General features: G+C 37.5%; 1 protein-coding gene across 1 annotated transcript in view; it reads left to right on the top strand.

Moving 5' to 3' along the window:
* The first annotated feature begins 11,074 nt into the window (after positions 1-11,074).
* Positions 11,075-15,239, top strand: part of GALR2 (galanin receptor 2) — a 51,902-nt gene continuing 47,737 nt past the window's right edge. Inside the window, exon 1 of the mRNA XM_044090498.1 lies at positions 11,075-12,282. Within this exon, the coding sequence (XP_043946433.1) occupies positions 11,936-12,282 (347 nt within the window). The 5' untranslated portion in view covers positions 11,075-11,935. The remainder of the gene's footprint in view (positions 12,283-15,239) is intronic.

Genomic DNA, 15,239 nt, shown 5'->3' with positions numbered 1-15,239 from the left:
TGAATATTAGAAACTATCAAACACATAAGAAACCATACAATCTGATAAGATTCCTCCCTCTGTACCAGCCCACAGTCATGCAGTTTTGTGAAAAGCAAAGAAAAACACACAGAAGGGTGACTTCAATATAGCACAGACAAATGCCATGGTACAGAAACGTATGGTCATCATAGAAAAAAACCCTAAGAATTGCTGATATGGTAAACATACCATGAAGGCAGAGTAATAGTTTATGCTGAGAAAGTATAGAAGCTCCACGTACCCTATCAGAGGGAGCACCAGACAGTCTGATGTTTAGACATGAATTTTGAAATAAAATTTCATTAGTGAATGAGCCTAGGTTCATGACTAATCACTGCATGAAAAAGCAACTATGAACAAAAATCTAACATGAAAAGAAATGGTGATTTGAACCCACAAGTGTGGGAACACACAAACAAGAAGGAACAGAAGCTTTTAGTATAGACTGTGAAGCACAGTAAGCTTAACCATATTTGTACAAGGCATTAAGGGTCCCATTATACATGTCAGCAAAGGAGGAATTACAAGCGGCCAGATCCCAGGTACTCAAAGATCATTGTCTTGAAGCCAGGGACTTGAGCAGTTTATAGCTTGCTGTTCAAACTTGAACTTGTCTACATTTTTGAGCTAGATGTGGCAGCTTGACTCTTGACCTTCACCCGAACACAGTTGCAGAGTTTGAGCAAGTAAATGAGTCAGAAACTGGGAGAAAGTGGAATGAGGTAGGAATACAGGTTAGGGTTTCAGGCAGCAAACAGGATCGAGATTCAGGTTTAGGGTGTGGGAGGGGAGTTTAGGTTTAAGGAGTGGGAGAGAAATTTAGGGTCAGAGAGCAATCAGAAACTTTGGGTTTAGGGAGCTGGAAAGGGATTTAGGGTTTGGAAACAGGAGAAGAATTCTAGATTTAGGGAACAATCAGGGACTTTAGGTTTATGGATAGAGACAGTGAGTTTTATATTTAGGGTGCAATCGAGGACTTTAGAGTTTTGGAGCAGGAGGAAAGTGGTACTGTTGGATTATGGATCAGATGGGAGTTTTAGGGTCAGAGTTAGGGCTATTTAGTTCACCAAGCTAGGATGGTTTGAGGACTGGTTTATTAAGTAGGAATGGGCTTGTGGTAGTTAGGGAACTTGCTGTTTAGATTACGTATATTGTGGGCTACTAGCACATGAGCACTTGTAGCAGGCCCAGTCTAATTAAAAATATTACGTGTCTGTGTACAGAAATCCAGCACTTTGATTGCTTGAAAACACTGTGCAATATGAAATTCAAAAATATATGAATACTGTAAATAACTGTTCATAACTATAAATGTACATTGTTTTAAACATTTGGAATGCAATGGACAATTTCAATTTGGTTTAAAGTTGAAAAATGGTTGAAAAAGTTGTTTGTAATATTTAAGCACAATGCTTGAGAAAATAAACAGAGAGGCACCTCTTTGAAATGTTGCCAATTTTTAAAGTTTCATGAGAATGAAGTTCTTGAAATATATCAGTGTATTTGTAATTAATGACTGGTATCTTTCTCTAATACACTTTTTTTTAATGTTAAGCTGACTTGCACAAAAATAGACATGAACATATGGTTTCAGTGATCTGTCAGTTTATAGGTGTGATTGCTGCCCACAAGCCCTGCACCTTACTGCGACTGCTGTTCATAAGGCAGCTCATTACTGCTGTTAGAAGTCTGGTTTTGTCCACATGATCAACTTGCAATACAATGATTCGTCAGATGTATCAAGCATGAGCTGCTGATTGATCTGTCCAAAATCCAGGAAGTAGACTTTTTCAGAAATGTCAGTGAATAGGTGTGACAGTAATATACTGTCAGTCATCAACATATTTCTCTTTCTATATTTTGTGACTCAGACTTAAGAAGTGTAAAATGAAAGTTTCAAATGTTATCATTTTGGCTTTTAGCACTAGTGCTGTCAGCCTTGCATCTGTGCGGCTGTTCTTACTAAGTTAGACCCCCTTTTAATCCAGCTACATTTTAGGTTTAGGAAGTTTTATTTGTTATTTAAGCCTTATGATGTTATACCCCTATTGTTTACATTTGCCAATCTTTAGCGTTTTGTGTATGGGGGTTATTTGTGATCCAGCCTGACAAAGTAACAAAACAGTGATTTTAGAGTGCTCCGTACAAGAGATTTGTATTGTTTTATTATATTTTAGTAAGAGAGTAATCTGTTTTGATGCAGCTGTGCTCTTAACAAATAATAATGATAAAAAAATACATGAAAGATGAAACTGCAGGAACTAAATGTTAAAGTACATGAGAGCTTATTTTAATACTGAACGAAACACAGCTCACTATTTTTATTAGTTGTACCCATATATGTACCTAATCAAAGTTGTTCAAGCCACGGGCAAAGAATTAGGGAATCACACATCAGAAGCAATCGATGATTTTTAAACTTTTTATAACCTTCCGCGAATCTTCCAAAAAATATATAATCAGACCTTTTTTGACATACTTTCCGAGCTCCCTGTGGGTAACTTCCAGCTAATTGCTCATTAAAAATAGACTGCCATCTTACTAGAGTATGACCACTAACGGCTGCAAGCAAGAACTGTTTGTTCACTACCACTGGGACCTACATTCTACACAGACGATTTGTTGTAGTACTAGCTTCCTTGGTATAGAAGTATACACAAAAACGTCAGGACAACCCTGTACTGTTCATCCTCTGCAATATCAGCATGGTGGTTTGACATGCTAACTCATGACATCCCTGGCACAAAGAAAAGCAGCTGTGAACACCTTGCATTCTGTATCCAAGAAAAGAAATGAGTATTAGCCTTCTTTAAAAGAATTAAACTACAAATGACAGAGCATATTATTCAGAAAAATGCAATGTATTGTTGAATATTTAATGAAGAACCAGAATCAACGTTTAATGAGAGGCAGATATAGCAAATTAGATTGGTAAAATAACTTTGTAAAGTATGTGCAGTGAATAGTAAATTATTCAATAGTTTGTACTAGCCTTTCAGATGAGTTGTTTTTCTTCATTTAGCTAACAATAAAATATCCCTTTATTAAGCAATGGAGTGATGTCACAAAGCATATATATTTTAAATATTTTAATTGAAATGCTATATACTTCATGCATTTTTATGATGGTTTTAGAAAGCCCTGCTAAGCTCATTGCTGTTCACAAATAAATGTTATCCAGAAGGTATACAGTGGGCAAGTCATGAGACACTGGCTCTGATATGCTCATAACACCATCTTCAGAATCTTTGAAATAGCATTAAAACTTGGCATAGCAGCCAATGGAGAGCATTAGAAAAAGATGCAAATTGAGAAAGAAGAAAGATAGTGGAACAGGTTAACAGCTTCAAGTATCTGGGAGAGGTGGATGAGGACAGGGGAAGTTTGAATGAAGAGGTCAAAGCTAGAATCAGAGGGGCTGCAGACAACTGGTAGAAAGTGTCGAGTCCTGTATAGCAGAAGAATGTCAGAGAAGCTAAAAGAAACGTGTACAAAAATGGTGTGACCAGTATTGCTGTATGACACAGAAATAACGTCAGTGAAGGCACAGCAGCTGAGAAAGCTTGAAGCGATGGAGAAAAATGCCTGATATAAGTTGTAGCATGCATATTATGTGAGAGACGAAAAAAATGAGGGCATCAGAAAAGAAGCACCAATTGCAGAGAAGGACAAGGCAAACATAAACACTATTGTTTTGGTTACATGTGAGGGGATAGCAGAAAATGATTTGATAAAGAAGATTCAAGAGAAACAGGAATATGGCAACAGGAGATGAGAATGTCAAAGAAATGGATGAATTGTGTGAGATAAGACCTGCGATAGTGAGGTATGACCATCAAAGAAGGTAGAAATCTGACTCTGAAACAGAAGATGTGGTGAGATTTTACATAACTCCCTGACCACGTGCAGAAAATAAGAAACTGGATTGATGATGATGATGAAGAACACTTAAAAACATGACTGCACTATTCCAAGGTTTGTTTTCTATGCCTAGTATTAAGGCAGCAAGTCAACTTAATGGCTAAGATTCCTTACTCACAATTCTAAGGTTCAGGCTTGATATAGAATCACTATGTGGAGGGTGCATGTTCTTGTAATTTGCTTGGGTTTTTTCCACCTTTTGCAGCTTCCTTCACCTTCCAAAAAGCATGCTGGTTTATTGCCCTTATAGTCACAGCACTTTGCGCCAGATGGCTGCAGCACCTCTGATTCAAGCTAGACATCAAGCTAGGTTGACAGACTGCCAGGTTACATTGAGAAGGAAATAAGGAGCTAGATATATAAGTACATTTTATATATATATATATATATATATATATATATATATATATATATATATATATATATATATATATATATGGGTGTACTACACATTAGCAAAGTCAACTGCCTAAATATCGGCTGCACAGGGTTAAAAACATGAAAGTCAACAATGAACTACACATGTACCAAGAAACATCATTGGCGCATGCAATTTCCAACTTTAAAAAGCATAAAGTAAAACATCATTTTTTGTCAGAGGAGCAAGTCCTCTGCACCCACCACACCCTCTGCTAATTATATCTATCTATCTATCTATCTATCTATCTATCTATCTATCTATCTATCTATCTATCTGTCTATCTAATCTATCTGTCTAGATACTAACTCTGAGATTGCACAATCCATTGGGAGAGGGAATATTCCTCTACCCAGGGATTATTGATCTTGCACACTTGTTGATCAACTGCCTAATCAACCATATGCAGTCAGCTAGACAGCTGTCACCATGTCACCATTACACACACTCTGCATATTCACTGTATATATATATATATATATATATATATATATATATATATATATATACATATACACAAATATATCTATATATATATATATATATATATATATATATGGGTCTATATCAGTCCATCGAAACAGCTGACGATCGAACACCAGATGTTCGAACTGTGAAGTTCGAACACTGATTATCGCAAAGCTGCAGAACACCGAATTCTTTCCCAGGGAAAGAATTTGGTGGGCCGTTTCTGCAGCTTTATGATTATCAGGACTGTGGTGGGAAGTTACGGGTCGGGTTCAGGTAAGTGTGCGATTGTGTGGACGTTAGGGTTAGGGCGCAGGTTAGGTGAGTTAGGGTTAGGGCATGGGTGAGGTGGGTGTGCGATAATGACAGACTTTAGGGTTAGGGTGGGATAGGTGAGTTAGGGTTAGGGCGCAGGTCAGGTGAGTGTGCGATAGTGATGGACCTTAGGGTTAGGGTTTGGGTTAAGGTAAGTGGATAGATAGTAGTGTATGTCCAGTTTAGTGTAGGGTTAGATGTAGGATTTTAAGTGTTTGTGTGAGGATTGCTGTTTTATTGGTGTACTTGTGTTGTGTGTGTGTTTCTTGGAACAGTGATTTTTTTTCCCTGTGAAAAAAAATCGCTGTTGTAAGACTTCGATGTTTTTGTACTTCATGGTTAGAAGTTCGAACATATGGTGTTCAAACTTCAGCTGTTTCGATGAACTGATATAGACCCTACACACACACACACACACACACACACACACACATATATATATATATATATATATATATATATATAATTTCATTTGACTGAGACCACAATACTTAATTTTCAAAATACTGAAAACTCATTTGACTGAGTCTCATTATATTGAAAGCTTACAATGCTGAATTTCAAAATGCTGAATTTTAAGCCATAGACGTGATGTGTGCTTCCCTTCACCTGTAACTTGCTTGTGATAAAAAACATTACTGTAACTTAAAATGCCAGCTGTCAGAATACCGATAGTAGAAAGTAGTGTTGTAGTGCTTCTAAATGTGGGTATGTCTCTTTACATTTTTATGGGAAGTATATAAACTAATACCTCAACCTCATTACCACAATCAACAGAACATGCTGGAGGTACAGGTTCCTCACCCAGAGACTGCCCATGCTCTGGAATAGAGTTCCCATACATATCAAGTAGAGCACCTAGCTTTCCTTCTTCAAGAGAAGTCTTGATGTGTGGATGGGCAATAGAAAGTTCACCCCGGAGATCACTCCAATGGCTGTACTTGATAGAGGCACTGGGAACTAAGGTCAGGCAGCATGATGCCAGTGCACTTCTATGGGCTAGGCTTTTAAAGGCTCCAGGGTCATTAGCCTTGTACACACCTATGAACTTATATGGCAGACATTTTCTGTGCTCCCTGCAGTAGTGGCAATGTGGACAGTGCTATACGGTAAGTAAAAGGTATATATGTCCTTAATCCACTGTAGTGCAATCCTGGAGTTAGTATATATAGTTGGGGGGCAGCCCAGTTTGGTTTTATATCATCTGGTTTCTTTTAAGAGGGCAAGTAAATAGTTTTTAAGTTTTGGAAAGAGCTAGTTGTTGGTGTTGTAAGTGTGCATGTCTATGGCTTAAAATTCAGTATTTTGAAATGTTGTCACTTCTGTCCTCCCGCTGTTATGTTGGCTGTCCTAACTACACTGGATTACAGTGGTACCCTACAGTAAGTGAACATCTAAAACCAGTAACCCAATGGACATACACTCTTAATTAATTATCAGTTTTTCTGTAGTACTCACAAACCCATAATCACTCACTGCATGCTGAATATCCCTTAACTATTAGTTTTTAAATTACTACTGTAGTTCCCCGAAAATAAGACCGGGTCTTATATTCTTTCTTCCGGCGGAATGCGCATTAGGGCTTATTATCAGGGGATGCCTTATTTACCCGCACCGTACAACAATCTACCTTTATTCATTTATTCATGTACACAAATTGACATTTATTTCGTACTTTTCTATTATTGGACAACAGTTCTAATAATGGGTTGAGAGTTGTGTGAGAATTCTACATAAACAGTGCAACAAACATTTCAACTTTAGAATATCTGCATCTTGGCTTTCACAGTTATTCAAATACAGTCATGTCATCTTCTTCTGAAACATTGTCATAAGTGTCCAACCCCCAAATTTTGGCCTGAATTTCTTGTGACTCCATTTTCTGTAGCACCATTGGCCCCAGTCTGTCATGCGTAGCAATAGAGCTCTCCTTAAATGAGCACTGCTTGTCCAAGTAGCCTGCTCATACTGCATTGGCAACACAGCTGTCAGTGATTTTATCCCATGAATTTTTCACCCAAGTCACGACGTCTTTCAGGCTAGGCTTCACAAAGTTTACATGATGATTTCTCTTCATTCTATTTTCAATGTAGTCATTGAGTTCCATGCGCAAATGGTCCTTGAATGGCTTGTTTATTTCAATATCAAGAGTTTGGAGATAGGCAGTCATTCCTGCGGGAATCATTATTTGATCTGTTCTCCTCCGTGCTAGGAATTTCTTCATTTCTTTAGCGAGGTGAGTTCTGGCTGAATCCCAGAATAGCAGACATCTTTTGCCACCTCACAAAACAAGTGGCAGCATTACATCGACCCACTTCCTTATAACTGCTTGCGTGCACCAGGCTTTTTCGGTTTCAAGAATTTAAATGCCTGAAGCACGCTCAATCTTATCTTTCTTTCCCTTAATAATGATTAGAGGTGGTTTTTTTCTTTCCATCTAGATGAAGTGCCAAAATACAGGTAACACGTGCACTCTTGTAACCAGAGGATGGAATGTAGATTGACAAGGCACCCCTCTGATCAATTGTTGTTTGAGATTCCTGGTCCATAAATATTGCAGTTTCATCCATAGCAATCATGTTGGAGAGTTGGTATTTAGAAAAGTCAATGCCATCAACAAAGGACTTGAATGCAAGTGCACGTTTAATAACTTCAGTATCTTCCAGCTTGAATAGTGTTGTTGATCTTCTTAGAGACAGTTCATATCGCTGAAGGAAGCCATCCAGCCAATGTTGTGATGCTTTGAAGTCTTCTGGGGATATTTCTAACTGTGGTGCCATTGCAAGGGCAAATGCTTGAATATCAGCCCTGCGCACAACCAAAGCCTTTGCTCTCCTGTTAGCAATCCACTCACAGATGATGTCTTCAAGCTCAGGAAATAATGGTTGCCAACCTGATCCACAATTACACTTCTTAGCATTTCCCTTGTCGGCCTGTTGACTGAGGTTAATGTACGCTGCTCGTTATTTTCGGACCATTCGGAGATTTAACTTCTTCTCTTTACAGAAAGTCGTCAGATTCTTTCCCCAGGAGTCCTCCATGATTCCTTTCTTGTACTCGATGGAATAGCTCTTTCTTTTTGCACTCATCTTGTCTGTAGGGGGTTAACTGAAGACTTATGCGACCAGAGTGGCAACACAAAATAGCGCCGGTTATGAAGAGAAGACACTACCACACCTGCTCGTTATCTTGAGTGCGCGCTTTACACATGTTGTCTGTACTTTGACTGATCAAAGTACACCTGCGTAGGTTTATGGGCCAAGGATCTCAACCATCGAGTGTGGGTGATAATTATGGTTACAGTAACTATCGTGGAGGACTCCCAGTGAAAGAGTCTTACGACTTTCTCCAAAGAGAAGAAGTTGGGTGTCCGAATGGTCCGAAAAAGGTGAGCAGAGTATGATAACCTCAGTCAACGGGTGTTAATAATATTATTTTATAATTCAACACATCTGTCGTGTGTTGTTGACGATATTAAGTGGGGCTTATTTTTGGGGTAGGGCTTACATCATGAACACCCTGGAAAAACCATGCTAGGCTTTACTCTCTGGTTAGGTCTTATTTAGAAAGAAATATGGTAGCATGTGACTTACAATTTATTGTACTGTAGACTGAGTGAAGGATATCATTACTGTTGGTCTTTTCCATCAACATGATACTTATGAACATCTCTGTGAATCCTGTTCAGTCACAGTCAACAGGCCAAAATGAGTTTTTAAACCTCTTTTTTTTTGCAACAACAGAATTCCTCCTCCATACCCTTTATGAAGGAAGGCACCCCCCCTGCACATTTCCTTTATCATAACTAACTCAAAAGCTGACTGAACAGGCTTTGTTGAACTGATTATAACTGAGGTGACAGTGGATTTGATATCATACTAAATGCACTGCATGGCAAATATGTAACTCACTGCTGAGCAGAGCACACTTTTTATATTCAGTGGGCATGAAAATGTTGCATAAGTATATTGTTCAACACTGCAAGCAGTGGATTATGAGCGATTCAGGCAGTGTTTTGTGAGGCATTTTAGAATACATTATGTCTAGTCACAGCTGGCATTCAGAGCTCAGTTCTGTTACCAGGTCAAGAAATAGGACATCAAGCTAGTTGGTAAGCTACATATCCGGCTGCCGTAGTAAATGGAGCAGTATGGGTAGAGGTTAGGGGACCAGAAATCTATTCTTATTTGTGAACAGATGGAAAAGTAGAGGTGTGATATATTCCCACAAAGCACATTGTGACCATGTGAATGGATATAGCCTAAAGGGAAAGGCACAGGAGGGCTAATGAGGCCTACCCATCAGATATGTGGTGAAAATGTTAACCTAAACTTTAGAAAATACCTCTTTACATTCAAAGCGGCAATGTTTAAATGGAGAAGGTAACTGGGTTTATTGTTTAAATCTGAAACCTATAATTCTGAAAATGACCAGACTGAAATGATTGAAATTTACAATATGCAAGGCTTTAATAAAATCCTGGCAAGCAGGAAACTTGTTCTTAGTCAAAATAAAGTATTGAAAGCATGGACACAGGAGTGCAGGACCCCATGTACCTACATTCCTCCTTTTGCAATAATCATAACTTCCACTATTGTTTGCTCATAGGCCTGAAAGCATGTGTGCTACCACATCTGCTATTCTTGGTCTGTGGGCAATCTACCATGCAATTATGGTTGTCCAGTCCAGTGATGGAGCTGACTATTGACCCCCCCCGATGTGGGCATACTGATAATTAGTTTATTTCCCACACTCAAGCTAGCTTTTCCAGCACTCAGTCTCCCTACTTGATCTTGGGTCACCTAAGCCAAAGTTAGGGCTTTATCCCAGTTTTCCAACAAAGCTGGTACCTGGTAATAGGATGTTCTTGTAACACAGCTTTGTTTTGTCCACCTCAAGGCTGTGCAACCTAGAATCTGCAGTATTAAAGTTGGTCTGGTGCATTGGGCAAATCCTCCCTCATCAGGAGAGCAGGAGGACTTGCCCCCCCATCAGAAAGACTTACACATTTATATTACTGTAGTTCTCTGTTCCTGTCCAAAACAGACTTGAAGAAGAAGAAATAGATATGCATGAACAGGAACTTTGCTTTCTTTTTTCTAATTCAGAGCAGAAGACCAAATGTTTTCAGTGCACTTCTTTTTCATTTTTGACTAATTTGATATGGTGACTATGCACTTTTGAGTTCCAGGTTTGTCAGTTTCAGGATAAGAAAGGCAACTTCAAGTTAAGTAACATGGTAGTGGAACCCAGAGTCCTTGAAGATGGACAGATGGATGGTGAACTAGGTTAAGGGGTGTAAAAGGGGCAGCAGAAAGATGCTAGCTGTACAAACAGGGCAGACTAAATAGACAACTTGTGTTTTTCTTCTGTTGCAGATGTGCCATGTTATGTAATGCATAGAAATACAGAATAAAATGTCTTAATTTATGGTCACCGCACTTATACTGCAGAAGTCTAAAACGTTCCTTTGTAAAATCATTTAGGATGCAAACTGTCAAGGATATTTTCTAGATCAGAGACTTTTTTGGCAGCATTACTTTCCGTATCTGTACAGAAGCTATGTCTTCTCTGCTATGCAGAAACAAAAAGTTTTGTGTTTTGTATCTTTTTCAGTAAAATAAATGTAACCTGGTTATTGACTAAAGGTTAATAAGTATTTATGACTTGTCTATGATGGAATGCTTTGTAATGTACATATGACTGTAATGCATTGGTTTATTTTCATTTTCAAGCATAAAACTCTGTGGCATATTTTCATTCTATGAAATTAAAATGACGCTGGCAAAAGAATGGACAGATCAGGGGCTTGGTTACTATGGATACCATTATTTTTTTATTTGAGCTTTTTGTCTCCCTAGAAACGAGAAGCTGTTCAGATGATGCATTTCACCTAGTATTACACATTCAACAAATCACATCAAGACCAATAGAGAAGCATTATGAGCTTAGTGCACCTTTATGTAAGTTTTGAACTACTGGCTCTTCCAGAGAGAAAGAAACAGACAGAAAAAGACAGGAAAAGAGAGAAAGGAATTACGAACTGCAATATTTAACAGTTTACTTCACTGAAAGAAAAAGGATTATATTTTTTTCTCTATCGTTTAGGAGACCATTACAATTTCAGTAGTATTTGCATATGAATATTTATTATGCCTGTCATCTAACTAGAGACATGAAGGTGATCTGGATAAATCTAGAAATAATACAAATCTGAAGAAGTGTCATGCATCTCCTGAGACTGTATATGGAATAAAACAAATTTGGGATATCATGGAATAAGACAGATCTGGGATATCAGACTGAATTTTATTAAACCACAAAAAGAAAAACACTGGAATCAGTGCAGGCACTTTGTTTATACATTCTGAAATGATTAAGGGTACAATTCTATTCACCAGGTTACAAGCTGGAACTACCAAGTGGGCATGTTGCAAATGGGTAGATTGAAAGTTTGAACTGACATTCACTAGCTAAAATAAATCAAGTTTACACCATATGTCTCAAATATATATTAGCTTACATTTTTGAGGATGCCAGATTATAATAATTAGGTTAGAGAGAGGAGCTGGTTGAGTGACATGGTATAAATGACTGATGAAAGTAGTTATACTAGCCAGAAGAAACCAAAAACTCATTAAAACTTAAATTCAAGATTGATGATGACGATGATGAAGAGTACTTTAACCAGAAAGCAGAGAACTCAAGCACGTTTCTGAAAGGAAACCAGTTTTTGCAAACAGTAGATAAAAGTCCTTATTGTTTATTTCACATTCTGCCTAGCTGAGAACCATGAATCAGTCTGCTCAGCTGAACCTGACAACAAACTGGAAACCTGAATCAGTGTTAATCCCTCTTATCTTCTCTCTTATTTTCCTTGTTGGGACGATAGGGAACAGCCTGGTCTTAGCTGTTCTCCTGCGAAATGGGCAGATGAACAACAACACAACCAATCTGTTTATCCTGAACCTGGGTGTTGCTGACCTCTGCTTTATCATCTTCTGTGTCCCCTTCCAAGCCACCATCTACACTTTGGAGGGGTGGGTGTTTGGTCCGTTCATGTGTAAAGCAGTGCATTTTTTTATTTACCTTACAATGTATGCAAGCAGTTTTACTCTGGCAGCTGTCTCCCTTGACAGGTAAGACATAGAAGTGAAGTAACATTGCAAATTACTTAAATATGCAGTTTATTTTTCTCACTAGGGTCCTTTCTTTGAAACAGCCTGATTCAGACTAAATCATACTACAGCTACTAACCCAGTTTATTGAATGACAGACAAAAAATAAATCAAATGATCATCCTGGCTGAAGGCAGTACAAGACAGTGAAGTAAATTGCTACACATACATGGTCAGGCTTCATTTTGTTGTTAAAAAAAGAAAAAAAAAAGAATATAACCATTGTTTATGTGTAACAAACTACACCAAGGTAAGTATTAAATATTATAATGTACTTCATGCACTTCTCAGGATTATATGTACACTTGAGCATTGGCTTGATACCTTAGTTTGCCCTTGAGTTGAATATTAAAATCATTTGATCCATGATACGTCATGTTTTCTTTTTCTTTCTTTTTTTTTTACTTACACGTGACTTTATTTTATAATTTCCCTACCTAGATGTGTTATAATTCTCACTTGATTATGTTTAGCAGGACCTTAATGAAAATGAAACTTTGTCTATCAGTTCAAGTGTCCTGGGAGAGCAATTTCCAAGATGAGTCTGCAAACTCCTAAAGAAAATAAACAGTTTGAAAATTCCTGACTGACAAAAGGCTAGCAAAAATATTTCCCACTGATACCATGACACCATGATATTTAACATAATGTTAAACATCATTTACCAAAAAATTATAAAGCTTTGCTTTTAAGGTGTAAGAGCTTCTATCGCAGTGCTATAGGGTGTAGATAAACACTGTCTTCACTTTTGTAAAGTTAGGATCCCATTAAAGACTCCTTTTTATTTCTAGAAGATAGAGCTCGCCAATAAGAAGTGTGCTTTTTATCTGTCTTTTCCAACAATGATAAGAATAAAGTCACAAGTGGGATGGCAGAATGTACACAACTGCATTGTGCTAGGCTATTTGCTTAATTCCTTCCATCAGATGTAGTCAGTACTATTAAAGCACATGACATCAGTGCAACCCATGGCAAAAATGCTGAGATTATAAGAATTGAAAATGCCTTTCTTTGTAGCTGGAACCTGCTGTAAATTTGAGGACCATAAATCTTATCCCCAGCTGTGTACTAAGACTGATGATATGGTTCCTACGTTCGTACATTACTTTAGCAAGTGTGTGTGTGTGTTTGTGTGTGTGTGTGTGTGTGTGTGTGTGTGTGTGTGTGTGTGTGTGTGTGTGTGTGTGTGTGTGTGTGGTGGGGGGAGCACAGCCTCGCCCACAGCAGGCAGTATAGAGGGTGAAGCCTTCCTGCAAAAATGCATATATTTTATTACAGGAAATGTCAGAATTCACTCTTTTTGAAGTTGATCATACTTCATTTTTTGCCGTTATAGTCACCACTCTGAAGGGGAGATGATATGCAGTCTAGCATTTTTTGAGCTACTCTGATATTTCAGTGTCTCTTTCATATATTCCTACAGTGTAGGTCCTTTCATTTGGAAACTACATAGATATGAGACACCTATCTCCTCTTTTTATTTCCTCATGCATTGCTTGATTTAGTGATCATTGCTACAATAGTCTGTCAATAACTGCTTTTAGAGGTTCCTACAAGCTGTACCCATTATTTTTTATAAAATAGTTTAGATATTACTAATACTCATTATCTGAAGTGACAGATAACTTACTTTGGGTGTTGCATTTATTGGGTGTTCTTATGACAACAAACATTTGGAAAGTTCAGCTTTAGTGAAAATTGTGCTGGAAGAACCTTTAGCAAAGCTTAAGTGGATTTATTGTGGGGTATGTATATTAATAATGTGTCCCTGTGTGCATTCTGATCATGTGATTTTTGTAACTTTGCTGCTAAGGGACTGAACATACCACCAAAAAGTGTTTTTAACAGAGTTCTTTGTTATATATGCACCCCAAAGAAAATCAAGAAAGGGTTGAGACTGTGAACTCTTGAGTAATATTTAAAAATAAAATTGCCATCAGATGTTTTAATTGCCTGTTAATAGCCTTTCACAGGTGCATGTGACATAGCTAAGAGTCACATTCTCTAGAGAATGGTAGCTGTCTAAAGAATGCAGAGTTTTTTCATAAATGAAACAATAGTTTTAAAATATTATCACGTTTTCTTCTAAGAGCTTTCTGTTCTTTTGCTGTACCAGTAAGCTAATATCATACAAATGTAAAGCCAAAGAGAAATGTTCTGCTCATGTCATTTGTGTATTAAAATTAATGTAAGTATTCTATGACATTTGTCTACCGGAAAAGTCCAGCTGGACACAGGTGTCCTTTTTCAGCAGATGCCTAGAGAGAAATGCTGCAAGGTATCCTATTGAATGCAATCAGTATTCACAATAACAAATTTTATAAAACAGTTTCAGTGGATACATGGCATAATAGTCAGTTTAATAAAATTTGTATTGATATTCACAAACATTAAGGTTTACAAGCCTTGCACTAAGACTTTACAGATAGAAGAGTGGTGTATAAGATAGGTAGGACTAATTTAAGAAATAAAATAGAGTGAGGTATTACAGGATATAACCAAGTCTGAGTGTTAACAGAGAAGAAGTGATGGAATAGTAATTTGATTGTGCTAATCAGAGGTAGGTATAGTAGTTTTAAAAGTAAAATAATGTGAGGTATTAGAAGGGGATAAGCAGGTTAAGGGAATTAATTCTTTAAAGGAAGGTATAAGAAAGGCCAATGAAGGGTGTTAAGAGGGCTATGTCCCAGATGAGGAGCAGTGACAAAATCTGTTACAAAGTACTGCAAGACAGTAAGTCATTTTGACCAGTACAATATCTTTTCTCTTCATTTTCAGAATTAAAAGTCAAGTCTTAATCTGGCCAGTTTATGATGTTTGCCATCAAATTAAAGTTTTTTTCTCTATAAGTATTATTATAATTTACTTCAAAATGTAGCTGAAACTTAGATTTGACCCCTTCTAAATTCCTGAACATG

The sequence above is a fragment of the Protopterus annectens genome, chromosome 12.part0 (assembly GCF_019279795.1).
Source record: "Protopterus annectens isolate FY-2018-M chromosome 12.part0, PAN1.0, whole genome shotgun sequence".
Classification (NCBI taxonomy): domain Eukaryota; kingdom Metazoa; phylum Chordata; order Ceratodontiformes; family Protopteridae; genus Protopterus; species Protopterus annectens.
This window is presented reverse-complemented; position numbering and strand designations above follow the sequence as displayed.